This window comes from Lepus europaeus, chromosome 22 (assembly GCF_033115175.1).
Source record: "Lepus europaeus isolate LE1 chromosome 22, mLepTim1.pri, whole genome shotgun sequence".
Lineage (NCBI taxonomy): Eukaryota > Metazoa > Chordata > Mammalia > Lagomorpha > Leporidae > Lepus > Lepus europaeus.
The window spans coordinates 27,476,108-27,497,449 of NC_084848.1; the positions used below are offsets into that span (position 1 = coordinate 27,476,108).

The following is a 21,342-nucleotide window of genomic DNA, read 5'->3' on the forward strand; positions in this document are numbered from 1 at the left end:
TTCTCCGAAGGGGGTGCACAGCTAGTTCTATTCTAGATGCGTTGGAGAGAAGTGAGGTTATTACATACAGGGAAAGCCTTGACTTCAGGGCTTCGTTCACTAATTGAGAAGATTGCTAGGGATTAAAACAGACCTGCGTGGCTTACTGAAATCCCATGTAAGTTAGTTAAACAGGATAGTTACCTTTTCCAGTGCAGTGAGAACAATGCAAGTTCCCGTAACACCTTTCCTCCACTTTCTGCCAATGCCTCACCTGTAGAATTATCGACGTCATTTTCATTCTCTGCATATTTAACGTCAGCAGGACATTATAGCATTTCTGTTTTATCCAGTTGTTGTTTGTTTTAGGTTTATTGCTCCCCCATCCTTACCCCTTTTGTTGCTTTCTTTTCTTCTCGTAGTTCTAAGCACTTACATGCTGCTTGAAGAATATTCCTTCAGAGTGGGCTGTGAGGGATGAATTTTATTAGTCTCTGATTGTCTGAAAATTTTATTTCATCTTTGGTTTTTGAAAGGTAACTGTGCTGGGTAGAGGATTCTAGGTTGGTTGTTATTTTCTTTTGGTACTTTATTGTTATTTTTTAAAGATTATTTATTTATTTGAAAGAATTACGGAGAGAGGGAGACAGAGAAAGAAAGATCTGCCATCCACTGTTTCACTCCCCAAAGGGCTTCAACGGCCAGGGCTGGGCCAGGCTGAAGCCAGGAGCTCAGAACTCCATCTGGGTCTCTCACATGGGTGGCAGGGGCCCTAGCATTTGGGCCATCTGCTGCTGCTTTTCCCAGCACATTAGCAGGGAGCTGGATCGGAAGTGGAGCAGCGAGGACTCGAACCGGCATCCATATGGGATGCCGATGTCATAGGCGGTAGCTTTACCTGCTGCGCCACGGTGCCGGCCCTTCTTCTAGTACATTCTGTTGTCTCAGGCTGCCGTTGTGCTCACACCACTGAGAAGTCACTGTCAGTCAAATTATTGTTCCTTGGAATGTAAGGCGTCTTTAATTTTGTCATTTTCCAGATTTGGGTTTTTTTTTAATTATTGTTGGTGCTTTTCAGCAGTTTTCCTGTGTTATAGATAAATGTACTCTTTGTCTTTATCCTGTTTAGAGTTTGTGGTGCTGCTTGAATAATTCTCCATCTTCTGTGTTCTCCATCTCTGAGCTCCAGCCACATGACTGTTGGATGTCTCACCATGTCCCCGGTCTTGTCTGTCACGCACTTTCCTATATTTTCCCATGTGTTTTCAGTTCACTAATTCTCTAATAAGTTGTTAAACCCATTCACTGAGTTCATATTTCAGTTGTCTTTTTTTTTTTTTTTTTAATTCTAGAATTTCCATTGTCTCACTTTCTGGGTTTCGATGAAATTGTTAAACTTATTGCATGAATTAAGTATAGTTTTCTTAATGTTTATTACTAATGACTTTTAATGTGAGTCTGTTTCTGTTACCTGTTGTTTCCGGTTTTAAAATAACATCTTGCTTTATTGTGTACCTGGTTATTTTTTTCTTGAGTGGCAGCTGTCATGTATGAAAAATGATTGACGACGTTCTCCTCTTGCATGAAGGGTGGTTTTCGTTGCTTCTGACAGGCCACAGAGGACACAAGCAGTCCTGATCGGCTTTCATTTGTTGAGATGAAATGGTTGAAGTTGGACTTCACGCCCTGGCAGGACTAGCCTCGTTCTCACCTACCTTTATTCCGAGCCGTGTCTCTTAGGAGTCCCAGTCGGAGCCTGACGGTCCACCCGGCTCTCCCTCCTTGGCGAGCTGTAAACTGCACTGTAGATTCTCTTGGCTCCTGGCATTTGCTCAGAGCTTTGCTCCCATCGGCCTCTGCCAGTACCTGCATCCACCCAGGGCGAATGCAGCTCCAAAAGCTGGACTCGCTGCTTTGGCCTCCTTTTCTCCCCTGGGTCTTAGCGTTTTAGTCCTTTCCCACCTGTTTTCTCTCTGACGCCTTCAGGAGTGTGTTTTTCACCCGGAGCCTGGATTTCCACTTATTCTCAGCTGCAGAGTTGGCCTGCATGCCTGGCCTGTGTTGTGGGGGGCAGGGTGGTGCAGAGGAGGGCACGACCCCAGGCCACTCAGTGTCTGTGTTGTTCTCTGGTGGAGAGAAAGCTTGTGCTGGAGTCTGGCGGCCTGGGCAGCTTGTCCCAAGAGTCCCAGTGACACAGCTCACTGCCCCCATTCCACGGATGAGGAAGTAGGTCCAGAGAAGGCAAAAGAAACTGGTCACACAGCCAGGCAGAGCAGAGCTGGCCCTGGAATTTGAATCCGCCAAAGGCCTGCCTGGGAGTGCTTTCGCAGCACCAGGCTTCGGGGCACGGTTTTGTTGTTGTTCTTTGCTGATTTATGTATTTAGTTATTTTGCTTTGCATTGTCGGCGTTTTCAATCATGTGTAAGAATGGAGTGTGGTAAGTGAATGCCAGTGTCCCGCCACCACCCAGCTCTCATTGTCAAACTACAGCCCGTCTGGTTGCGTCCGGACCGCCTCCAGCGCCTGCCACCGGATCGTTCTGGAGCAAACAGTGTATGAAGCCCTCCCTGATGCTGCGGTTCGCGTCTGATAACGCACACAGAGACTCTCTCCTTTTAGCGTAACCTCAGTGCTTTCCTCACACCTAAGAACTTACCGTGAAAAACCGTCAGATATTCGGAGTAGTTCACATCTCCTGTTAGGGAGCGGAAGGTCCTGAGTGGGATTTCTCGTCCGGCGAGTTAGGAGGGCCTTCGGCTGCGCTGCATTTTATCTGCGCGGTGCTCCTCGGTGGGCAGGAGCATGAACAATTCCATTTCATCCTGGTCTGCAGAAGGCAAGAGAGGGCACGAGTGGGTAAACGCCACGGCCTCACAGGGCCTCGGCTGGGGCCTTGGAGGGGAGAGGGCCTCCCGGGGCCAGGCCCGCTCTACAGCCAGGCCAGCCTCACCTGCTGTGCTGGGTGCCAGGGCGGGGAGCAGGGTGCCGCTCACCGCAAAGGACTGCACTCTCTGCCCTGTTGCAAATATGGCGACGGAGCAGGGCAAGGCCTCTGTTCCCTGCTGCCCTGCTTTCTGTTCCGCACGGAAGCCCCTGTGGCATGCCGGGCAGGAAGATGGGTGAGCCAGGAGGGCTGGCCTTGGGCTGCACGGATGGGCTGCCTGCTGCCGTCGGACTGGGACTCTGAGGGCAAAAGTTGCTGTTGTGGTACAGCAGGTGAAGCTGCCCGCATCCCAGGGCGGACTGCCTGGGTTGAGTCCCTGCTCCTCTGCGTCCCCGTCCAGCTCCCTGCTCGTCCGTCTGGGAAGGCAGCAGGTGATGGCCCAAGTGCCTGCGTTCCTGCCATCCACATGGAAGATGGGGTGGAATTCCTGGCGCCTGGCTTCTGCCTGACCCAGCGGGCGTTTGGGGAGTGAACCAGTGGATGGGGGATCCTCTCTCTCTCTCTCTGACTTAGAACAAAAGTTCTGTGAGGATAGAGGCTATACTGTTCCATTTTGTGGTCCCGTGTCCAGCTGAGGCCTGGTTCCATCTAATGCAGGGTCCCCGTAGCTACCCTGTTACGAAGGCACTTACTATTCCCATGTGAAAAATGAAGATCACAGAGAGATTAATTTTTTAAGACTTCTTATTGATTTGAAAGGCAGAGTTAGAGAGAGCATATGAGACAGAGAGCGGGAAAGAGCGTTCATCTGCTGGTTCATTTACCCCAGTGGCTGGGGCTGGGCCAGTCGAAAGCCAGAAGCCTGGAACTCCATTCAGGTCTCCTACTTGGGTGGCAGGGGCCCAAGCACTTGGGTTGTCTCCTGCTGCTTTGCCAGGCACATTAGCAGGGAGCTGGATCGGAAGCAGAGGGGCCAGGACTCAGACCAGTGCTCTGATACGGGATGCCAGAGTCACAGCCCTAGCTTAACTCACTGCTGCGCCACCCCACTGGCCCTCCTGCGTGCTTTAAGTCGTCTTTGGATTGCTGACAGTGCCTAAGCCGGTGAAATGCTGTGGAAGCAGTTGTTATGGGAATAATGGCAAGGGAAGAAGTCTGTACCTGTTCAACACAGATGCGGGGTTTTTTTCCCCCAAGATTTATTTTTATTTATTTGAAAGGCAGAGTTAACGGGAAGGGGAATACAGAGAGAGAGGTCTTCCATTCGCTGGTCCACCCCTCAAATGGCTGCAAGAGCCAAGGCTGGGCCAGGCTGAAATTAGGAGCCTGGGACTCCATCCAGGTTTCCCATGTGGGTGGAAGAGGTGGCAGGGGCCCAAGCACTTGGGCCATCCTCCACTGCTTTCCCAGGCACATTAGCAGGGAGCTGGATTGGAAGTAGAGCAGCCAAGACTTGAACCTGTGCCCATGTGAGATGCCAGCATTGCAGGGCAGGGCTGAACCTGTTATGGCACAATGCTAGCCCCCCCAGACATGCTTTTTTTTTTTGGACAGGTAGAGTTACAGACAGTGAGAGACAGAGAGAAAGGTCTTCCTTCCGTTGGTTCACCCCCCAAATGGCAACTATGGCCGGTACTGCGCTGATCTGAAGCCAGGTGCCTCTCCTGGTCTCCCGTGCGGGTGCAGGGCCCAAGCACTTGGGCCATCCTCCACTGCCTTCCCGGGCCACAGCAGAGGAGCAACCGGGACTAGAACCTGGCGCCCATATGGGATGCCAGCGCCACAGGCGGAGGATTAGCCAAGTGAGCCACGGCGCTGGCCCCCAGACATGCTCTTTTAAAAAACCTGTTTCTGGTCTGTGGTTGTTTGAACCCCAAGATGTGGAGCCCATGGCCCCGAGGCCATCTGAAGAAAGAAAAAGAAGACTGTGTGACAGAGACCATGTGCGGGCCATGCTTGGGCCCTGTCCAGAAAACGCGTGTTGACCTCTGCCCCAGAGGAGACCCTGAGGAAGGGCTTTGGACGTGGCAGGCAGCCGTGGAGCCGTCTGTTGTCCTGGGACGCGGGGCGCTGAGGCGTCTTCGTTGTGTTTCCCTCTCCAGGCTGAAGACGTGAATGCCAAGTTGGAGGGGGAGCCTTCTGTGCGGAAGCCAAAGCAGCGGCCGCGCCCTGAGCCCCTGATCATCCCCACCAAGGCGGGCACGTTCATCGCGCCTCCCGTCTACTCCAACATCACCCCGTACCAGAGCCACCTGCGCTCTCCTGTGCGCCTAGCTGACCACCCCTCCGAGCGGAGCTTCGAGCTGCCCCCCTACACCCCACCCCCCATCCTTAGCCCCGTGCGCGAGGGCTCCGGCCTCTACTTCAACGCCATCATCTCCACCAGCAGCGTCCCAGCCCCTCCTCCCATCACGCCAAAGAGTGCCCATCGCACCCTGCTCCGGTCCAGTGAGTGCCCCCCTGTGGTTATGGGGGTAGGGGACTGAGAGAGAGCGGGCCCTGGCAGGGAGGTGACTCAGCTCCTGGGGCTGGAGCACCGTGGGGAAGCGGCTCTTCTGTCTGAGCTCTGAGAGGGGAAAGGATGCTGTCCTGGTTCAAGAACTGGGAGTGGGGTGAGGGCGTGGGCGGGCCCAGCTGCTTGGATTCAGATCATCCCTACATGCATGTCCTTTAAGGTCCCAGGGCTTCAGTCTCTGCTATTAAAATGGAGACATGAGTAGTACTTGGTTGGTGGAGAAATTGCCAGTACGTTAACTCTATTGGGAGCCGCAGAGAGCAGCTTCCTGATCCACTGCGCCCCAGCCCTGTGGGTCAGATGCGGTGCACGTGCAAAGCCCTTACACTAGTGCCTGGCCATTGCCTTCCTTCCTGGGTCTCTCGCTTGGATGGTCATTATGGCAATACCGGCCCAGCCTGACTGGTGTATTGCTGACCCACTCTACAAAGGGATCCATTTCTTCTGAAAAAATGGGAAAATCCCATCCCTTGGAGGGTAGAGAGGATTAAGTGGGAGGCACATGGGCGCCTTCACCCAATTAACTTCTGACTCTGACCTCACCGGTGGTGCAGCTCTCTGGTGCCCCCTGGTGTCCATAGGCAAACCAAGGTCTGGCCCCTCGTGGTTTCCAGGGGAAGCCTCTGGCGGGCTGTGGGTGCAGGAGCAAGTCCCTGTAGAGAACAGACCGGCAGCGCAGAAGAGGCCAGCCTGTCCGCGAGTGTTCACCAGACACCTGGGTGTAAAGCCGCCCTGGGTCCTGCGAGGGCTGCAGGGGCGTGTGGGACAGAGCACAGGGTCATCCGGGAGTCGACAGGAAAGCCCTGGAGACAGAGGCAGAGGTTCTGGACAGGGTGGAGTCGGCAGCCTGCGTGCGAGTGAGGCTAACGCTATGCTCCGGAGCCCACAGAGGCTGCAGGCCTGGGACGGGGAGGAAGGCATTGCATTCAGGGCGGGTGGGGCTGCAGGCGGGCTTGACTCCCGTGGGGGCGGGGTCTGGGAGCAGGGAGGGCAGGCCAGGCTGAGCGAGTGACTGCCCCAAAGGCATGTAGGTGGGACGATGCAGCAGAGCAAGGGGCCACGTGGTAAGCAGTGGGCTAGGACCCCAGGGTGCAGCCAGGGGGTGCAGCTGGAAGGGGACCTGTGCTGAACTCTGGGCTCAGGAAGCCAGGGTGTAGCTCCTGGTCGAGAGGGAGTCGGCAGGGGTTTTTGTTGTTGTTTTGGGAGTGTCTTGATAATGTAGGGCCTTGAAAAGATCTCAGGAGGAATTGAAGCAGACAATCCTAGAGAGAAGATAAGGCAGCGAGCCCCCTCACCACCTTGCTCATGGGCCGGAAGTTTCAGCCTCTTCATCCTGGCGCGCAGTGTGGTGTGGGGCAGGAACATGCGTTAGGAGCAGCGTTGTGACTGGGGGTAGCGGTGGTAATCATGGCCGGGACTTGTGGACTGCCAGGTTCTGTGCATTATTTCATTCAGTCCTCACACTAACCCTTGGTAGGCAGTAATGGCCCCTTTGTGCAGGTGTGAAAACTGAGGCACTCACACCTTTAGTTAAGGGCCTGAGTGGTCCCAGCGGGCTGCAGGGTTGCCTGAGTGTGGACCCTGGGAGCCGTGCCTGCAGGGCAGTCACCGGGCTGGGGGGTGCTTGGCTGAGGGAGGTGGGAGCCACTTACCAGCCTGCTCTTTGTTCCACAGACAGCGCCGAAGTCACCCCGCCTGTCCTGTCTGTGATGGGGGAGGCCACCCCCGTGAGCATCGAGCCGTAAGTGCAGCCCCGTGCAGCCCTGCCTCTGGGCTGCAGCGTGCATGTGCAGACGGGCCCTGGAGCCACAGGCAGCACCCCCCCAGACACTTCTGGGTGGAATTGCGGAAAAACAAAGGGGCCAGCTCAGCCTGAGTTTTTCTCTGGGGAGAGCTAGGGTGGAGGGGAGAGGCGGGGGCCGTGTCCGAGAGACCCTTTCCCCATCTGTCAACCTGGAGTCTCCCCTTCCTAGCCTCGCGCCTTGCCTTTCTGGGGGGCCAGGTGCCATTCCCGAGGGGGCACGTCAGGTCCCTTGTCCTCCACGGGGATGGCCTCATTGCCTGTGCTTCCCACCCCTGCAGACGGATCAACGTAGGCTCCCGATTCCAAGCAGAAATTCCCTTGATGAGGGACCGCGCCCTGGCAGCTGCCGACCCCCACAAGGCTGACCTGGTGTGGCAGCCCTGGGAGGACCTGGAGAGCAGCCGGGAGAAGCAGAGGCAAGGTGAGGAGGGCCCCGGGAGCCAGCGAGTGGAGGTGGGCCGTGTGTGGGTTAGGGGGGGGGAGGGCCCAGCCAGCCTCGCTGAGCCCCGAGTGTGATTTCCTGTATTCTCGCCCCACGCTCCGTGAATCCAGTGGAAGACCTGCTGACGGCTGCCTGCTCCAGCATCTTCCCTGGTGCCGGCACCAATCAGGAGCTGGCCCTGCACTATCTGCACGAGTCCAGGGGAGACATCCTGGTGAGCTGGAACCCCTGGCAGAGAGAGGGTCCTGTGGGGAGGCGGGCAGTGATCCACGCCCGATGTCCAGGAGCCAGGCCTGCAGCGTGCTGAGCCAGGCGGGCAGCATGGTCTGACCTAGCAGCACATTGTAGGGGCTCGGCTCAAGGGAGCCCCAGTTCCATGCTCCAGAGTCTGCTGTGCAGAGCCCTCCTGTCCACTCCAGTCCCTGATTCTGGATCGGTGGGCCCCACCCTCAGGACCAGAGGGTCTTCTCAGCCTCCAGGCTGCCACAGTAGGAGGTCCAGCAGCCTGGTTCCTCAGCAGCCCCAGCCTGTGCCGTCACCACCCTCCCAGGCCGCTGGACCCTGGGCAGTGAAGGCGGACGTAGTCAGTGCCCCTGCTGCTCCGAGGCCTGAGGGCGCCCCTCGGAATGTTGCCAGGCCTGGGAAGCCCCACGGAGCGCTGAGACCGCTGCCAGGGCCTGACTGTTCTTCCGCTTCCCCTGCAGGAAACGCTGAATAAGCTGCTGCTGAAGAAGCCCCTGCGGCCCCACAACCACCCGCTGGCAACGTATCACTACACAGGTGCGCCTGGAGCCGACTGCAGCCCCGAGTGGGGGGTGGGGGCAGGCAGCCGAGAGCCAGGCTGGGGGAACTGGTACCAGAGCCCCGGTAGCCTTCAGGGGACTTCCTGGGAAAGCAAGTGGGCAGGGGGGAGCCCATTCAGGCATGAAGGCCAGTTCACAGATGCTGTCCAAATTGGCGTCAGGCATCTGGAACTTAGGTGGCCCCTGAAGGACATGTCTTTTAAGAGGGCCGTTGCCCAAGTTGCCTAATCCTAGCAGCCGCTGGCACTGACCCCTATGAGGGCTACATTCTGTCTGCACCAGAGCTTCATCTATAGCTCGTGGAATCCACACCACACTCGGTGAGGTGGGCTCTGCTGCCAGTTCCCATTTCCCAAGCGAGGAGAGTGAGGCTCCAAGCGGCCTGGCCAGCAGGTGCCCGAAGCAGGACCGGGAGCAGCTCTGGACCCTGGCAGACACCACGCATGGGTGACCTCATGCCTCTCAGCTGCCGAGAGCTGCCCCCGTGCCACGGCTCTGCCCGCCTCACTACTCCGGCTCCTGCTTTGCCCCGCAGGCTCCGACCAGTGGAAGATGGCAGAGCGAAAGCTGTTCAACAAGGGCATTGCCATCTACAAGAAGGATTTCTTCCTGGTCCAGAAGCTGGTGAGCTGGGGCTATGTTTCAGGGGCAAGGGAGGGCTAGGAGCCGCCGGCCAGGTTGTGGGGCTCCCTCTGCCAGTGCGCGCCCTGCAGTCGCTGACCAAGCCCTCCCGGGAAAGTGCCAGGCCTGTGCCCTGGGCAGCCTCAGCCATAACTTCCTAAGCCATACCCAAAGGGGAAAAGATCCGGCCTTTTCCCCCTGTTGGTTCCAAGCTCCCTTCCCCCACGGAGGGTGGTGTGGCTGTGCAGAGGCAGGCAGGCCTGGGAGAGTGTCAGACCAGAGGCAGGAGAAACCAGGAAGGGGGGCTGCCCGCAGAGGGTAGCCGTTCCCCAAGGGCCCGTGGGCGGGGCGGTCTCCAGCGTGAAGGCTGACCTGGGGGACTTGTGACCACCTCGGGCTCCCCTGCTGGGTCTTGTCCTCTCTCTGGGTCTTCTGGGACTGGAGTGCTTTGCTAAGCCAAGGAGCTGTCACAGGGTCTGGGCTGTGGGGACAGTGCTGTGGGAGCCTGGGCATGCGCTCTTTGCTCCGGGAATTACAGACTGTGTGAGAACAACCCCGGGGGCTGGACTGAGTGCCCGGGACACCTCCTACGAGGGCCTCGTGCGAGGACCACCATTTGCCGTGTTTTGTTAATACTCTGTTCCCCGCCTGGGCAGTGTTGCTCGGAAGAACATGGCCATGAAACCCACTAGGGTACTCCCAATACCTCATGAAAAAAGCAGACCACTGGGCAGTCAGACAGACGGACAGAACGGGCAGTCCGAGTGTCCACAGGGCCGGAGCTCTCAGCCCAGCAGGGGCCCGGTGGTCTGGGAGGGGGGGGGCCTGGGAGAGAAGTCCCAAACCCCGACCTGGCGGCCACACAGATGAAGGAAAGGGGAAAGTGAGAGACCCTCCCCCCACCCCCCCACCCCCCGAGACCCTCCTGGCTCCTTCAGGGAAGCCAGGGCAAGCAGGCAGGAAACAGAGGGGCTTTAGTAAGACTGGGTCATGTGTCTCCCAGGGGCTTTTCCTGGGCCAGCTTGTTAGTTTCTCCCGAGTTCCGCTCTCTCCCACCCCACTCCACCCCACCTTTCTTCCCCTGTCCCAAAGCCTCAGGGCAGTGTGAAATTCACTTGTCAGACCCTGCCCCCTGGAGAGGATGAAGGGGGTCTGTGGTGCAGCTTTAGGGATGGCTTTGAATGTGGATGACACCCACACTTTTTTTTTTTTTTAAGGTTTTATTTATTTGAAAGGCAGAGTTAAAGAGAGGTAGAAACAGAGAGAGAGAGAGGTCTTCCATCTGCTGGTTTATTCCCCAGATGGCTGCAATGGCTGGAGCTGGGCTGATCTAAAGCCAGGAGCCAGGAGCTTCTTCCAGGTCTCCCACGTGGGTGCAGGGGCCCAAAGACTTGGGCCATCTACTGCTTTCCCAGGCCATAGCAGAGAGCTGGATCGGAAAGTGGAGCAGCCGACACTCGGAACTGGCACCCATATGGGATGCTGGCGCTGCAGGTGGTGGCTTTACCTGCTATGCCACAGCACTGACCCCTGCCCACACTTGTTTAAAATTTTTTGTTTGAAGTTCTGGGAAGAGCAGTGCAGTGAAACCCCATCTGCCCCTCAGTTAGAGGTACCATGGTTAGCAGTTGCCACACTTGGCTTTCTCTGTCTCTGCAGAAACATACGTACACATACATTGAAAGTTAGAGCATCACGTCACATGGCTCAAAAGGTTTCTGCACACGTCTCCTAGAAATGAGGATATTCGCCTGCAAAACTGCAGTGCCCCTGGCACTCCCGGGCTGACACCAGGATGCTCTCACATGCATCGCAGTCCCAGCTCCCTTGTCAGCCTTGGTAGCTCTTTGTACTGATTGCCTTATGAACCGGGCTAGAGCACTGGTTCCTTGTCCTGGTCAGGGTCTTTGCAGAGCAGGCATTGGAAAGATGCTTGCATTTCCTGGCTTCCCTGGCTTCAGTCTGGGGCCTGAGTGGGAGGGAGACAAGCAGGGGTGGGAAAGGCTGGGTGGTCCCCAGGGAGGGGAGCAGAAGCAGGGGCCTCTGACCTCAGTTTGGCTTCAAACCAGATCCAGACCAAGACGGTGGCCCAGTGCGTGGAGTTCTACTACACCTACAAGAAACAAGTGAAAATCGGCCGCAACGGGGCTCTCACCTTCGGGGATGTGGATACAAGCGACGAGAAGTCTGTGCAGGAGGAGGTGGAAGTGGATCTTAAGGTGATTCCTTTCCCGGCCTTGGCTGCCCAGGACCGGGCTGGATCTGGGGCCGGGCCCTCTAGCAGTTGGCAGAAGGCAGGAACCCTGACGGTCCCCAGGAGCTGAGGTCCCGGGCCTGGGCCTTTGCATTCCCCCAACAGGTGGCACGGTAATCACACGTGGTGCTGACCGTGTGGAGGAGTTCCCACAGTATTTGCAGTTGCACTGCCTTATCGTCTCCTCATCCCAACATCTGCAACTGTGTTCCCAACCTCAGCCTTCCTGGCATGGCCTTTATGGTTTCTGCTCTGTCTGCACGCATCGCGTGGCACCATTACCATCTTTGTCATGTCCACACACCAGTCGGTGTATCTTCCCTTACTGTCCTTTAAGCCGGGTCGTTTTTTTTTTTTTTACTCACATAAAAGGGAAGTTTTGTATCACAATCATAATAAGTAGAAGGTCCCGGGCAAGATAATTATATGTGAAAACCAGATAGCAGCATAAGTTACAGCTAGGTACTGTGTTACCTGCCAGGGCCGTAAGACTGAGGCCTGACCGCTCTTTGTTAGTAATGATCAAATCTGGAGAAGTGTCAAAGACACGTTAATAGCAGCCCGAGACTGTCCTAGACACAGGACCGAGAGAGAATTGGAAAGGGAATGCCATGCCGTTTGATTCTGTGTCCGTGTGTCCGCCTGACGTCACGTCAGGGCCAGGAGTCCACACTTGGGGACGTACTGCCCCCATTTTGCAGATGGGAAAGGCATGGGAATACAGAAAGTGTTAGAGTCAGTTTGGAGTTGGAGCTCGAGGCTTGTCAGCTCCCCGCATCACACCACCGAGGTGGCTTATGGGGAAGGACTGGCATGTCCCCTCCCTGCGCCGGGCTCTGTTTCAAGTGCTCAGCCTCATGCCGGAGACTCCAGGGCTCAAGATTCCGTGGCCCCTGACAGCCGAGCCCCAGGAGGGCCACACCTTGCCACAGTCTCTGCACAGGTGCAGGAGGCCGTGCCGGGCCAGCAGGGCTGGGTCAGAGCTGGGAGCAGGTGACTGGGCTCCATGCTCACCGCCCTCCTTCTCACCCCCGTAGACGTCCCAGAAGTTCCCGAGGGTGCCTCCTCCCAGAAGAGAGTCCCCAGGCGAAGAGAGGCTGGAGCCCAAGAGGGAGCTGAAGGAGCCCGGGAAGGAGGGGGAGGAAGAGGTGCCAGAGACCCAGGACAAGGGGGAGCAGGAGGAGGGGCGAGAGCGCAGCCGGCGGGCAGCGGCTGTCAAAGCCACACAGACACTACAGGCCAATGAGTCGGTAAGTGTGACCAGGGACTTCCTCTGGCTGGGCCTGGGACTGCAGCTGGGCCTGGGGGCGTGGGAGGGGGGGACAGAGCAGGAGGTGCCCAGAGCACTTTATGCTGTGTGGGAGGCGCTAACGTGGAGGCCCAGGATAGCACAGCTGGCAGGTAGCCTGAGTCTTACTATTACTATTGCTATTGCTATTACTTTTTACACTACACTGCTTCTGGCTCTGAGAGTCAGCGGGCAAAGGCCTTGTGAGGAAGCCCAGCAGGTATGTGACAGGCTGGGGACGCATGCCTGAGCTGTAGCTCAGAAGGGGCTCCCCTGTCGGAGAGCTTTGTCCCTGATGAGGGGTCTGGAACAGCTGAGACGATGGCGGTGACAAAAATGGGTCCTCACACAAGTTCCCGTCAGGTGCCTTCACTTCCATTAGCTCAAGGGTTGACCCCCACTCTGCAGCGCTCACAGCCCCCCCCCCCCGGCCTTTGATTCCCAGGGGTGCTCTGTGGGCCCACGAGGGGTAGGGCTGGGAAGGGGTCGGGGTGGGGAGCCACTCGCTTCCTCAGAGCCTTGGCTGTGCCTGCACCTGGCGCTTGTAGCGGGGGGCTGCTCCCTTGGTGGGGTCCCCCGACTTTGTGAGCACTTTGCTGGGAGGCTCGGCCCAGGGCACAGACGCAGTCACTTCTGAGGGAACCTCTGGGGCTCCTCCAACCCCGGTTCCCCGGGCCGCGCCTCCTCCAGGTGTGCACCTGGCGTCCTCCGCTGCCCCGCCCCCCCGTGGTCAGCGGTTCCCACGCTGTGCACTGGCCGGCGCCAGCATCCTGCACACGTGCTCCTGTGTGGCAGCTCCTGTATCCCCAGAGACAGTGGGCCCCTCTCAGTGGCCTGAGTCCCATTCTCGGCACAGGTGCAGACGCATCCGATGAGTCCGTGCGCGCCGGGGCTGTCCCACCAGCAGCTAGTCCTTGAGCGCCAGCGCTGACCAGGACGCCGGGCTTCCGAGGGGGCAGGGGGGCTCTGTCACAGGAAGATCGCCCTTTGGGGACCCTGTGCCCCTGGGAGGCCACGGGGGGGGGATCTGCCCTCCCCGGAGGACTCAGCTCTCCGCGTTTCCTTCTCCAGGCCAACGACATCCTCATCCTGCGGAGCCACGAGTCCAACGCCCCCGGCCCTGCCGGCGCTCAGGCCCCAGAGAAGCCAAGGGAGGGCGCCGGGAAGTCACGGAGGGCGCTGCCTTTTTCGGAGAAGAAGAAGAAAACAGAGGCGTTTAATAAGACCCAGAATCAGGAGAACACTTTCCCTTGTAAAAAATGTGGCAGGTGAGGCCACAGACCCGACGGGCACGGCGCAGGGTGGGAGCGGCAGGGGCGGGGGAGGCGGAGGGGCGCCCGGAGCGTCCGCCTTGCCTTCTGATTGGCTCCTCGCGTTTCTAGGGCGGTGACGTCACCGGGCAGCTTGCGGGAGGTGGGCGGTGGGTGCCCGCGCGTGCGCAGTGGGTCTCCCGGCGGTGGCGCCCGGCTCTGACCGCAGCCCCTCCGTTCCGGGCGGCCGCAGGGTGTTCTACAAGGTGAAGAGCCGCAGCGCGCACATGAAGAGCCACGCGGAGCAGGAGAAGAAGGCGGCGGCGCTGAGGCAGAAGGAGAAGGAGGCCGCGGCGGCCGCCGCCGCTGCCGCCGCCGCCCCGCACCAGCCGGCGCTGCGCGAGGAGAGCGGCGCGGGCGAGAAGGGCTGAGCCGCCCCGGGCACTCGCGGGGCGGTGAGGAGAGAGCGCCGTGGACCTGCCTCTGCCAAACCATAAGACAGTGAAATAAACGGCTCTTTTATTTATAAAGGCCCAGGAGCAGTGTTAAGGGCTGCAGGATCCAGTTCTCTCCGCATCCGGCCTGTCGGGGCCGGCTCCCGCCGCTTCCCTCCCTCGCCTCGCGGAGCCGCCGGGGCCGCCAAGCACAAGTCCACCCCGCTGCAGCGTTGTTCCCCCCCCCCGGAGGCTGCCGGCGGCCGGCCCTGTTCTGTCCCCGCCGGGCCCAGGCCGGGGACTGTCCCCTGGCTGCTCGCTGGGCCGCTCTGTGCCTGAGCTGGGGATAAACCTGCTCTTCCCGCCTCCCCCCTCCCCACCCCCCAATTTGCCAAACACTGGGCCCGGGAGGCCGCCTCGGGAGCTTAGCCTCCAACAGGCCCCGGAGAGGCCCAGCCTGCTCCTCGGGGCCAGCTCCCTGCTCGCCTCTGTCCTGCCCCCAGCAGCTGCCGCCTGATGCCCCCGCCCCATGCCACCCCCAGCCCTGCACGCTGGCGATCTCTGGATCCTTCTCTGGGAGGGGGAGGTCTCCTAACTAGATTGGACAGGAGCCTTCATTCCTTGACTCGTGTCATTTGGGAGCTATTTATTTATTCTTTAATATTTAATTTCTAACATCCTCTCAGGGACCAGGGGCCTCCTGCTTTCAGAGGCCCACGTGCATTTAGCCAAAAACGAGGCACCTTGGCATCCCCAGCCCACCCCCACCCCACCCCCCAGTTCCCGGACCTTGTTGCTGGGGGAAGCTCTCGCCAGTAGGGTTGACAGTAGCACTGAGAGACAGCGGGAAGCTGGGTGTCAGGCACACGGGGACTAGCAGGGGCGGGGGATCCCAGGCAGTTCTTACTGCTGCCTCCAGGGAGCTGGCAGGCGGCCAGGGTTCCGGTTGTGTTGATCAGGCCAGGATTCTGGCTTCCATATTCGGCAGGGAATCGCTGAACTGAAGGGCCAGAGTGTTCTGGAAGCCCCTGTACTTGCCGGTCCCATGGAAGAGCTGTTATGTTTCAGATGTTGTTACTCAACTTGAGTTGCACAAGAAATTCTAAGTGAATGCGTCTGCAACAGGTCAGCATGTCAGGAAGGAGCCGAGACGTCTTCATCCTGCTGCTCCCTAGGAGATGAGCTGAAAGGCATTTGTGGTAACTGGGAGCGGAAAGGGAGTTGTATTTTTAAACTATGCACTATTAGGTATTTTTCAGCGTTCATTTATGCATTAATGTGGTTCTGCAGGATCCCAGCTATGGGAGAGACCAATTTCTTTTCCTCCCAGCTCCCCCATCACCTTCATAGGAGAAGCTCAAGGTCCCAAGACAGCGAACACATGGTGTGCCCTACAGACACAGGAGGGTAGCAACTTTAGGCTCTCTTCTAAATCCTTGTGTAATATGAGTGCCTTCACAGCTTAGCCCCAAAGTGCTACTTAGGTTTCCCGAGGTTTTTTCTATTTAAACCCTATTTGGTTTCAGGCCCCTTTATGGACATGCGGTAACAGAAGCCTCCTCCAGTCACCTGGGACCCTTTGCTCAGTGGTAGCATTCAGGACTTGGATATCTTTTTAAATAAGAAAGTGATTCTACCCTACGCTCACAGAGACCAGACCAGGTGAACATAGCGGGGGGAAGTGAAGATGGGACCTGTCTGTGAATCCCGACAGACACCGGATTTGAGGGGGGCTGATGCTCCAGGATGCTTTGATACCTCAGATGCAGTGGGACAAGGAAGCTGTTTGGGGGCAGGTGCGACCTGCCAGTAGCATAGGTGCAGCCATAGAGGCTGGCAGAGGTAGATCCTTAACGGTGCTTTCTTCTCCCTGTGAACACCCCGGGCTTGTCTTCTGTTGCTTTTTCCTCCCATTCCGAGCTCTTTGCTTTAAGAAGTTAGACGAGAGACACCTCTAGCTTTATAATCTCCCCACACCGCCTCACCATATCCATCTCCCAGTGTCCATCTGCCATCAGCCACCGGCGTGACACTGCCCTAGTGCCTGTGTTCTGGACCATTTCTGAGGTCTCTCACCCATCTGAGGAGACAGTGACATCGTTGCTGTCCTCCGTGCCTTCGGCAGCACCCCTCACCGCTGAGGCACACACTCGCCCCTCTGCCACCGCACCTCCACCCAGGCACAGAGGTCTTGTGCTGCTCATGTCCAAAGGAACTGCCCACACTTAACTGCCTCAGTGACCTGATCTCTCGTGTGCCAGATGCCTAGATGAAGAAGGAACACAACACATCCCGAAGCCTCGGCTGTTTAGCACCCTCTCCACGGGGGCCCGCTTTTCTGGACAGTATTTATTACTAGACTGGCAAGCCTATCTCCTTTAGGTTTACAGGAAGTGTGCATATTTTTATAAAACAAGTGTCCCCCCCCCCCCTTTTGCTGTGTTACTGTTTGCCTCTAACGATTTGCAGCTGTTTCTGTTTCACCTTTTACTCATTTGTCTCCAAGTTGAAGGCCTTGTTGGAGGGGACAGCCTTGACAGTCTGTAATTATTGTACAAATATTTTAGTAGCATATAAAGAAGTATATTCCTTTTATTTTGAAACAGATGATCAGACACTGCCTTTTGTGTGTTTGCTGCCTGTGGCAACCTTTTTTAAAAAAGACTGTTACATATGAAAATGGTGTACATATATATAAATATATAAATATTACCTCTTTGGCTGTACAGTTGTGATAGAGCAGATGGAAGATTTTATTTTTTGTGTGCTTTTTATATAAAAATTAATACACTAAAGAGAATCTTGCTGATGTGATTGTAATGTACCTATGTAACTTATTTACTTTTGAATGTTCTTCTGTATCTTTAAACCTTTCATTAAATAAGGTTTTAAAAATTCAGAGTTGGATGCTGTGTTCCTTTGGGGGATTTTCATCCTCTGAGATTGACCGAAGCGGCCCTCGCTCTGGCTTGCAGAGTACCCGAGGCAGGGATTACAGAATACTGGTGCGTTGCCAGCGGTTGGTAGGTAGGTAGGTAGGCCGGCCTTTTGACGAAGTGTTAGATAAGAGGAAGTGTCCAGTCTGTGTGTCACACAAGTGGGATACTTGGGAGCCTTCGTTTCGTCTGGATGAAATGCGGTCCACGCACCTGGCGTGATGCGCCAGTTGCATGACCAAGTCCGTCACCGCGGATGATACCCACTGGTATCTGAAATCCACTCCGGATTAAAAGACAGAAGCCCTCGATGCTTATTGGTATATATATTTTTTTTCATTGTAAAAGTCTGGAACATCTGATGGCTGCGGTACCATGGCAACCGCTCCCCCCCACCCCGCGCCGCTGCGCACGGAGCCCGCGGGTGCGCGTCGTCCGGGACACCGTTGCCATGGTCACGCGCGCGCGCGCCGCCCCGGCGACCTGGATCCGGTGCAGCGGCCGCGCCTCGCGGGCCGGCCCCGCCCTGCACTGCCGCGGGAACGCGCCGGCTGCCGAGCTGCGCCACGCGAGCCCGGCCGGCCCCGCCAGCCTTCGCCTCCCGCCTCGCTCCTCCGTCCTTCCTGCGCCTTGGCTCCCCTCAGCCCTCGGTGCTCAGCGGTCCTCGCCAGCCGGAGGGTCCCCGCGCCCGAGAAGAAGCCGCTGCCGCCGCGGCGACCTCGGACAGCCTCTCCCGCCGGGCCCGGCACGCCGAGTGCTGCTTCAGGCGGCCGCTCCTCGCCCCCCGAGGCCGGGCTCCGACCGCCAGCGCCGGGGCGACTCCAGGGGCGGCGGCCACACCCCGCGGCTCCCGCAGGCAGCCCTCAAGGGCCGCAGACCCCGACCGGGACGCGAGATGGCGACAGCCGCGTGACCGACTGAGCCCCTGCGAGGCCGCGCCGGGGAGCCGCAGACGGGCGGACTTTGGGGCAGGGAGGGGGCCACAGCGGGGCTTTGGTGTCGCTCGTTAGCGGGGACCGCGGGGACCTGCCGCCCGCGCGCCTGCTTGCGGGCAGTGGCTGGTGTCGGCCGGAGTTCGGGGAGCCGCGGTCTGATCCGTATCTGTAGAGTCGGTACCTCTGACAGTTGGGAACATGGCGATGACGCTGTTGGAAGACTGGTGCAGGGGCATGGACGTGAACGCCCAGAGAGCGCTGCTGGTTTGGGGGATCCCGGTGAACTGTGATGAGGCTGAAATCGAAGAGACCCTCCAGGCTGCGATGCCCCAGGTGCCGTATCGAGTGCTTGGGAGAATGTTCTGGAGGGAAGAGAATGCGAAAGCAGCCTTATTAGAGCTCACTGGCGCTGTGGATTACGCCGCGATCCCCAGGGAGATGCCTGGCAAAGGAGGGGTGTGGAAAGTGCTTTTTAAGCCCCCCACGTCGGACGCTGAATTTTTAGAAAGGCTGCACCTCTTCCTAGCTCGGGAGGGGTGGGCCGTGCAAGATGTTGCCCGTGTCCTTGGGTTTCAGAACCCGGCCCCGGGCCCGGGCCCCGAAATGCCAGCCGAGATGCTCAGCTATATTTTGGATAATGTTATTCAGCCTCTCGTGGAGTCCATATGGTACAAGAAGCTGACGCTGTTCTCGGGGAGGGACATCCCCGGGCCTGGGGAGGAGAGCTTTGACTGCTGGCTGGAGCACGCTAATGAAGTCATAGAGGAGTGGCAGGTGTCCGACACAGAAAAGAGGCGGCGGCTGATGGAGAGCCTCAGGGGCCCCGCCGCCGACGTCATCCGCATCCTCAAGACCAGCAACCCCTCCATAACCACCGGCGAGTGCCTGAAGGCGCTGGAGCAGGTGTTCGGGAGCGTCGAGAGCTCTAGGGACGCGCAGGTCAGGTTTCTGAACACGTACCAGAACCCGGGAGAGAAGCTGTCGGCTTACGTCATCCGTCTGGAGCCGCTGCTGCAGAAGGTGGTGGAGAAGGGGGCCATTGATAAAGAGAACGTGAACCAGGCCCGCCTGGAGCAGGTCATCGCCGGGGCCAACCACAGCGGGACGCTCCGAAGGCAGCTCTGGCTGACCGGCGCTGCGGAAGGGCCGGCCCCGAACCTCTTCCAGTTGCTGGTGCAGATCCGTGAGGAGGAGGCCAAGGAGGAGGAGGAGGAGGCTGAGGCCGCGCTCCTGCAGTTGGGCCTGGAGGGGCACTTCTGAGCCCCTGGAAAGAGGGCTACCGTGCAGACCCAGCCCGCAGCTGCTGTCCTTGTCCCGAGTAGTAAAGGCCTAGCTGCCTGCTGTTTTCGTTGTGTTTTTCTTGGAGGGAGGGGGTCCTGGCCTGCCCGTTCCTGTAGTACTGCTAACACCGCACAGAGCTCGGAGAGCTGCTACAATGCAGACGGGGTTGCTGGCTGTGGTGCACGCTGTCACCAAGCCGTCACCCTCGGGTGTGAAAGGTGTGAACCCGTGACTCTTCCCATGGAGATAAGTGTGAAATCGCACGTGCAGATGTTCAGCCCAGGGCCTGGCTCGCACGCAGGAAGTGTTCAGTAAAACTGTGAACCATTACGTTGTTATCAGCGTCGAGGCTAGTGTGTGTTTACTGTAAATCATTCCATGTTTATATTAATGGAAAGAAATGTGCATTGTTTAGGTAATATTGCTCAGCGTCACAGTGCAAATCTCTTGTCATCTTTAAAGAGCTGGACCTGTGGAACAGAGTGTTCTGAGACCCCAGCTGGGGCACTGGAAAAGGACGCAGTTCCAGAGCTGTGCTGACCAGAGGTCGCGCAGAGAGAAATCACCTGGGGAGATGGCTAGGACCCGGTGACCAGTGACCCACCCATTCCCCCACTCCCCTTCCAGTCTTTGTCAAAATAGTTCTTGTTCACCCAGATTTTAAGTGTTCTACATTTGAAGTTATCAAATAGATGTATAAGAATAAAAATATTTTAAAAACTATCACTGTCTAGTTTTTCCAACATATTTAACATTTTTCAGTGTAATTAAGCTGTTTTCTTTTTTCTCAGGAAAACTTTCCCCCATGTCATAAAAAAAGAACCTTTTACTTAAAAAAATAGTGAGATGGAGAGCTCTCACAATGTGTGTGTATTAATGTATCCAATTTTTATGTGTTCTTCAAGGCTAATGTTAGGCTATAAACAGACATATAAGTACAATATTAACTTACTAAAAATTTTTAGAAAATCCTAAAAAAGGCTCAGGAGGTAATCTAGAAATAGTTGTTTTTCCCTTCCCTTTATATATATATATATATATATATATATATATATATATATATATTTTGACAGGCAGAGTGGACAGTGAGAGAGAGAGAGAGAGACAGAGAGAAAGGTCTTCCTTTTGCCGTTGGTTCACCCTCCAATGGCTGCTGCGGCCGGTGCATCTCACTGATCCGAAGCCAGGAGCCAGGTGCTTCTCCTGGTCTCCCATAGGGTGCAGGACCCAAGGACTTGGGCCATCCTCCACTGCCTTCCTGGGCCATAGCAGAGAGCTGGCCTGGAAGAGGGGCAACCGGGATAGAATCCGGCGCCCCAACCGGGACTAGAACCCAGTGTGCCAGCGCCGCAAGGCGGAGGATTAGCCTGTTAAGCCACGGCGTCGGCCCCCTTTTTATATTTTTTAGCTAAAAATTTTTGCTTCACTGAAGAAGTGGAGCCATTTTATATCAACATATAAAAGGGAAACACAGCTTAAGGTCAGGTGCACTTGGCTGCAGATGTCAGTGACAAGATGACCAATCGAGCGAGACCCTCAGTAACCCCAGTGGTTGCAGCCATGTTAAGAGTTCAGTGGACTTTTCCCTCAATAATGTTTAAAATGATCACTGACTCATCTATCAATCATACAGTACCTAATTTGTACTTCAGGCTGCTATTAGTACATATTCTTCCAGATTTTTCTGTACTCACTCGTGTCCTCACCTCCCTCACAAACATCTCCACATGCTTGCCTCCCTCCCCACCACCAACAGATACCAACGACCCCAACCCCCCACAGTTACCAGTCCTGGGCCCCTACCCAACTGGCCCACTACACTGACAGCTTCCCCTCCCTCCCACGGGCATCGGGAGTGCATACACTCCCCCACTCCTCTCCGCGTACATTCTCTCACTGCCCCTGCCGATACTCC

General features: G+C 56.9%; 2 protein-coding genes across 5 annotated transcripts in view; both read left to right on the plus strand.

Moving 5' to 3' along the window:
• MIDEAS (mitotic deacetylase associated SANT domain protein) overlaps positions 1–17,174 on the plus strand; it is a 75,983-nt gene extending 58,809 nt beyond the window's left edge. For 3 of the 4 annotated variants that reach the window (XM_062181183.1, XM_062181182.1, XM_062181184.1), the window contains 10 exons: positions 4,967–5,312; positions 7,054–7,120; positions 7,462–7,604; positions 7,736–7,839; positions 8,330–8,405; positions 8,964–9,052; positions 11,119–11,268; positions 12,341–12,553; positions 13,663–13,859; positions 14,095–17,174. In XM_062181183.1, coding sequence (XP_062037167.1) covers positions 4,967–5,312; positions 7,054–7,120; positions 7,462–7,604; positions 7,736–7,839; positions 8,330–8,405; positions 8,964–9,052; positions 11,119–11,268; positions 12,341–12,553; positions 13,663–13,859; positions 14,095–14,272 — 1,563 coding nt within the window. In that variant the 3' untranslated portion in view covers positions 14,273–17,174. The remainder of the gene's footprint in view (positions 1–4,966; positions 5,313–7,053; positions 7,121–7,461; positions 7,605–7,735; positions 7,840–8,329; positions 8,406–8,963; positions 9,053–11,118; positions 11,269–12,340; positions 12,554–13,662; positions 13,860–14,094) is intronic. The other variant, XM_062181185.1, reaches the window with a different exon arrangement.
• Positions 17,175–18,200: 1,026 nt separating this feature from the next.
• PNMA1 (PNMA family member 1) lies at positions 18,201–20,108 on the plus strand. Its single transcript, XM_062181323.1, has one exon. The coding sequence runs from the start codon at positions 18,345–18,347 to the stop codon at positions 19,404–19,406; it is 1,062 nt and encodes a 353-aa protein (XP_062037307.1). The 5' UTR covers positions 18,201–18,344; the 3' UTR covers positions 19,407–20,108.
• The last annotated feature ends 1,234 nt before the right edge of the window (positions 20,109–21,342 follow it).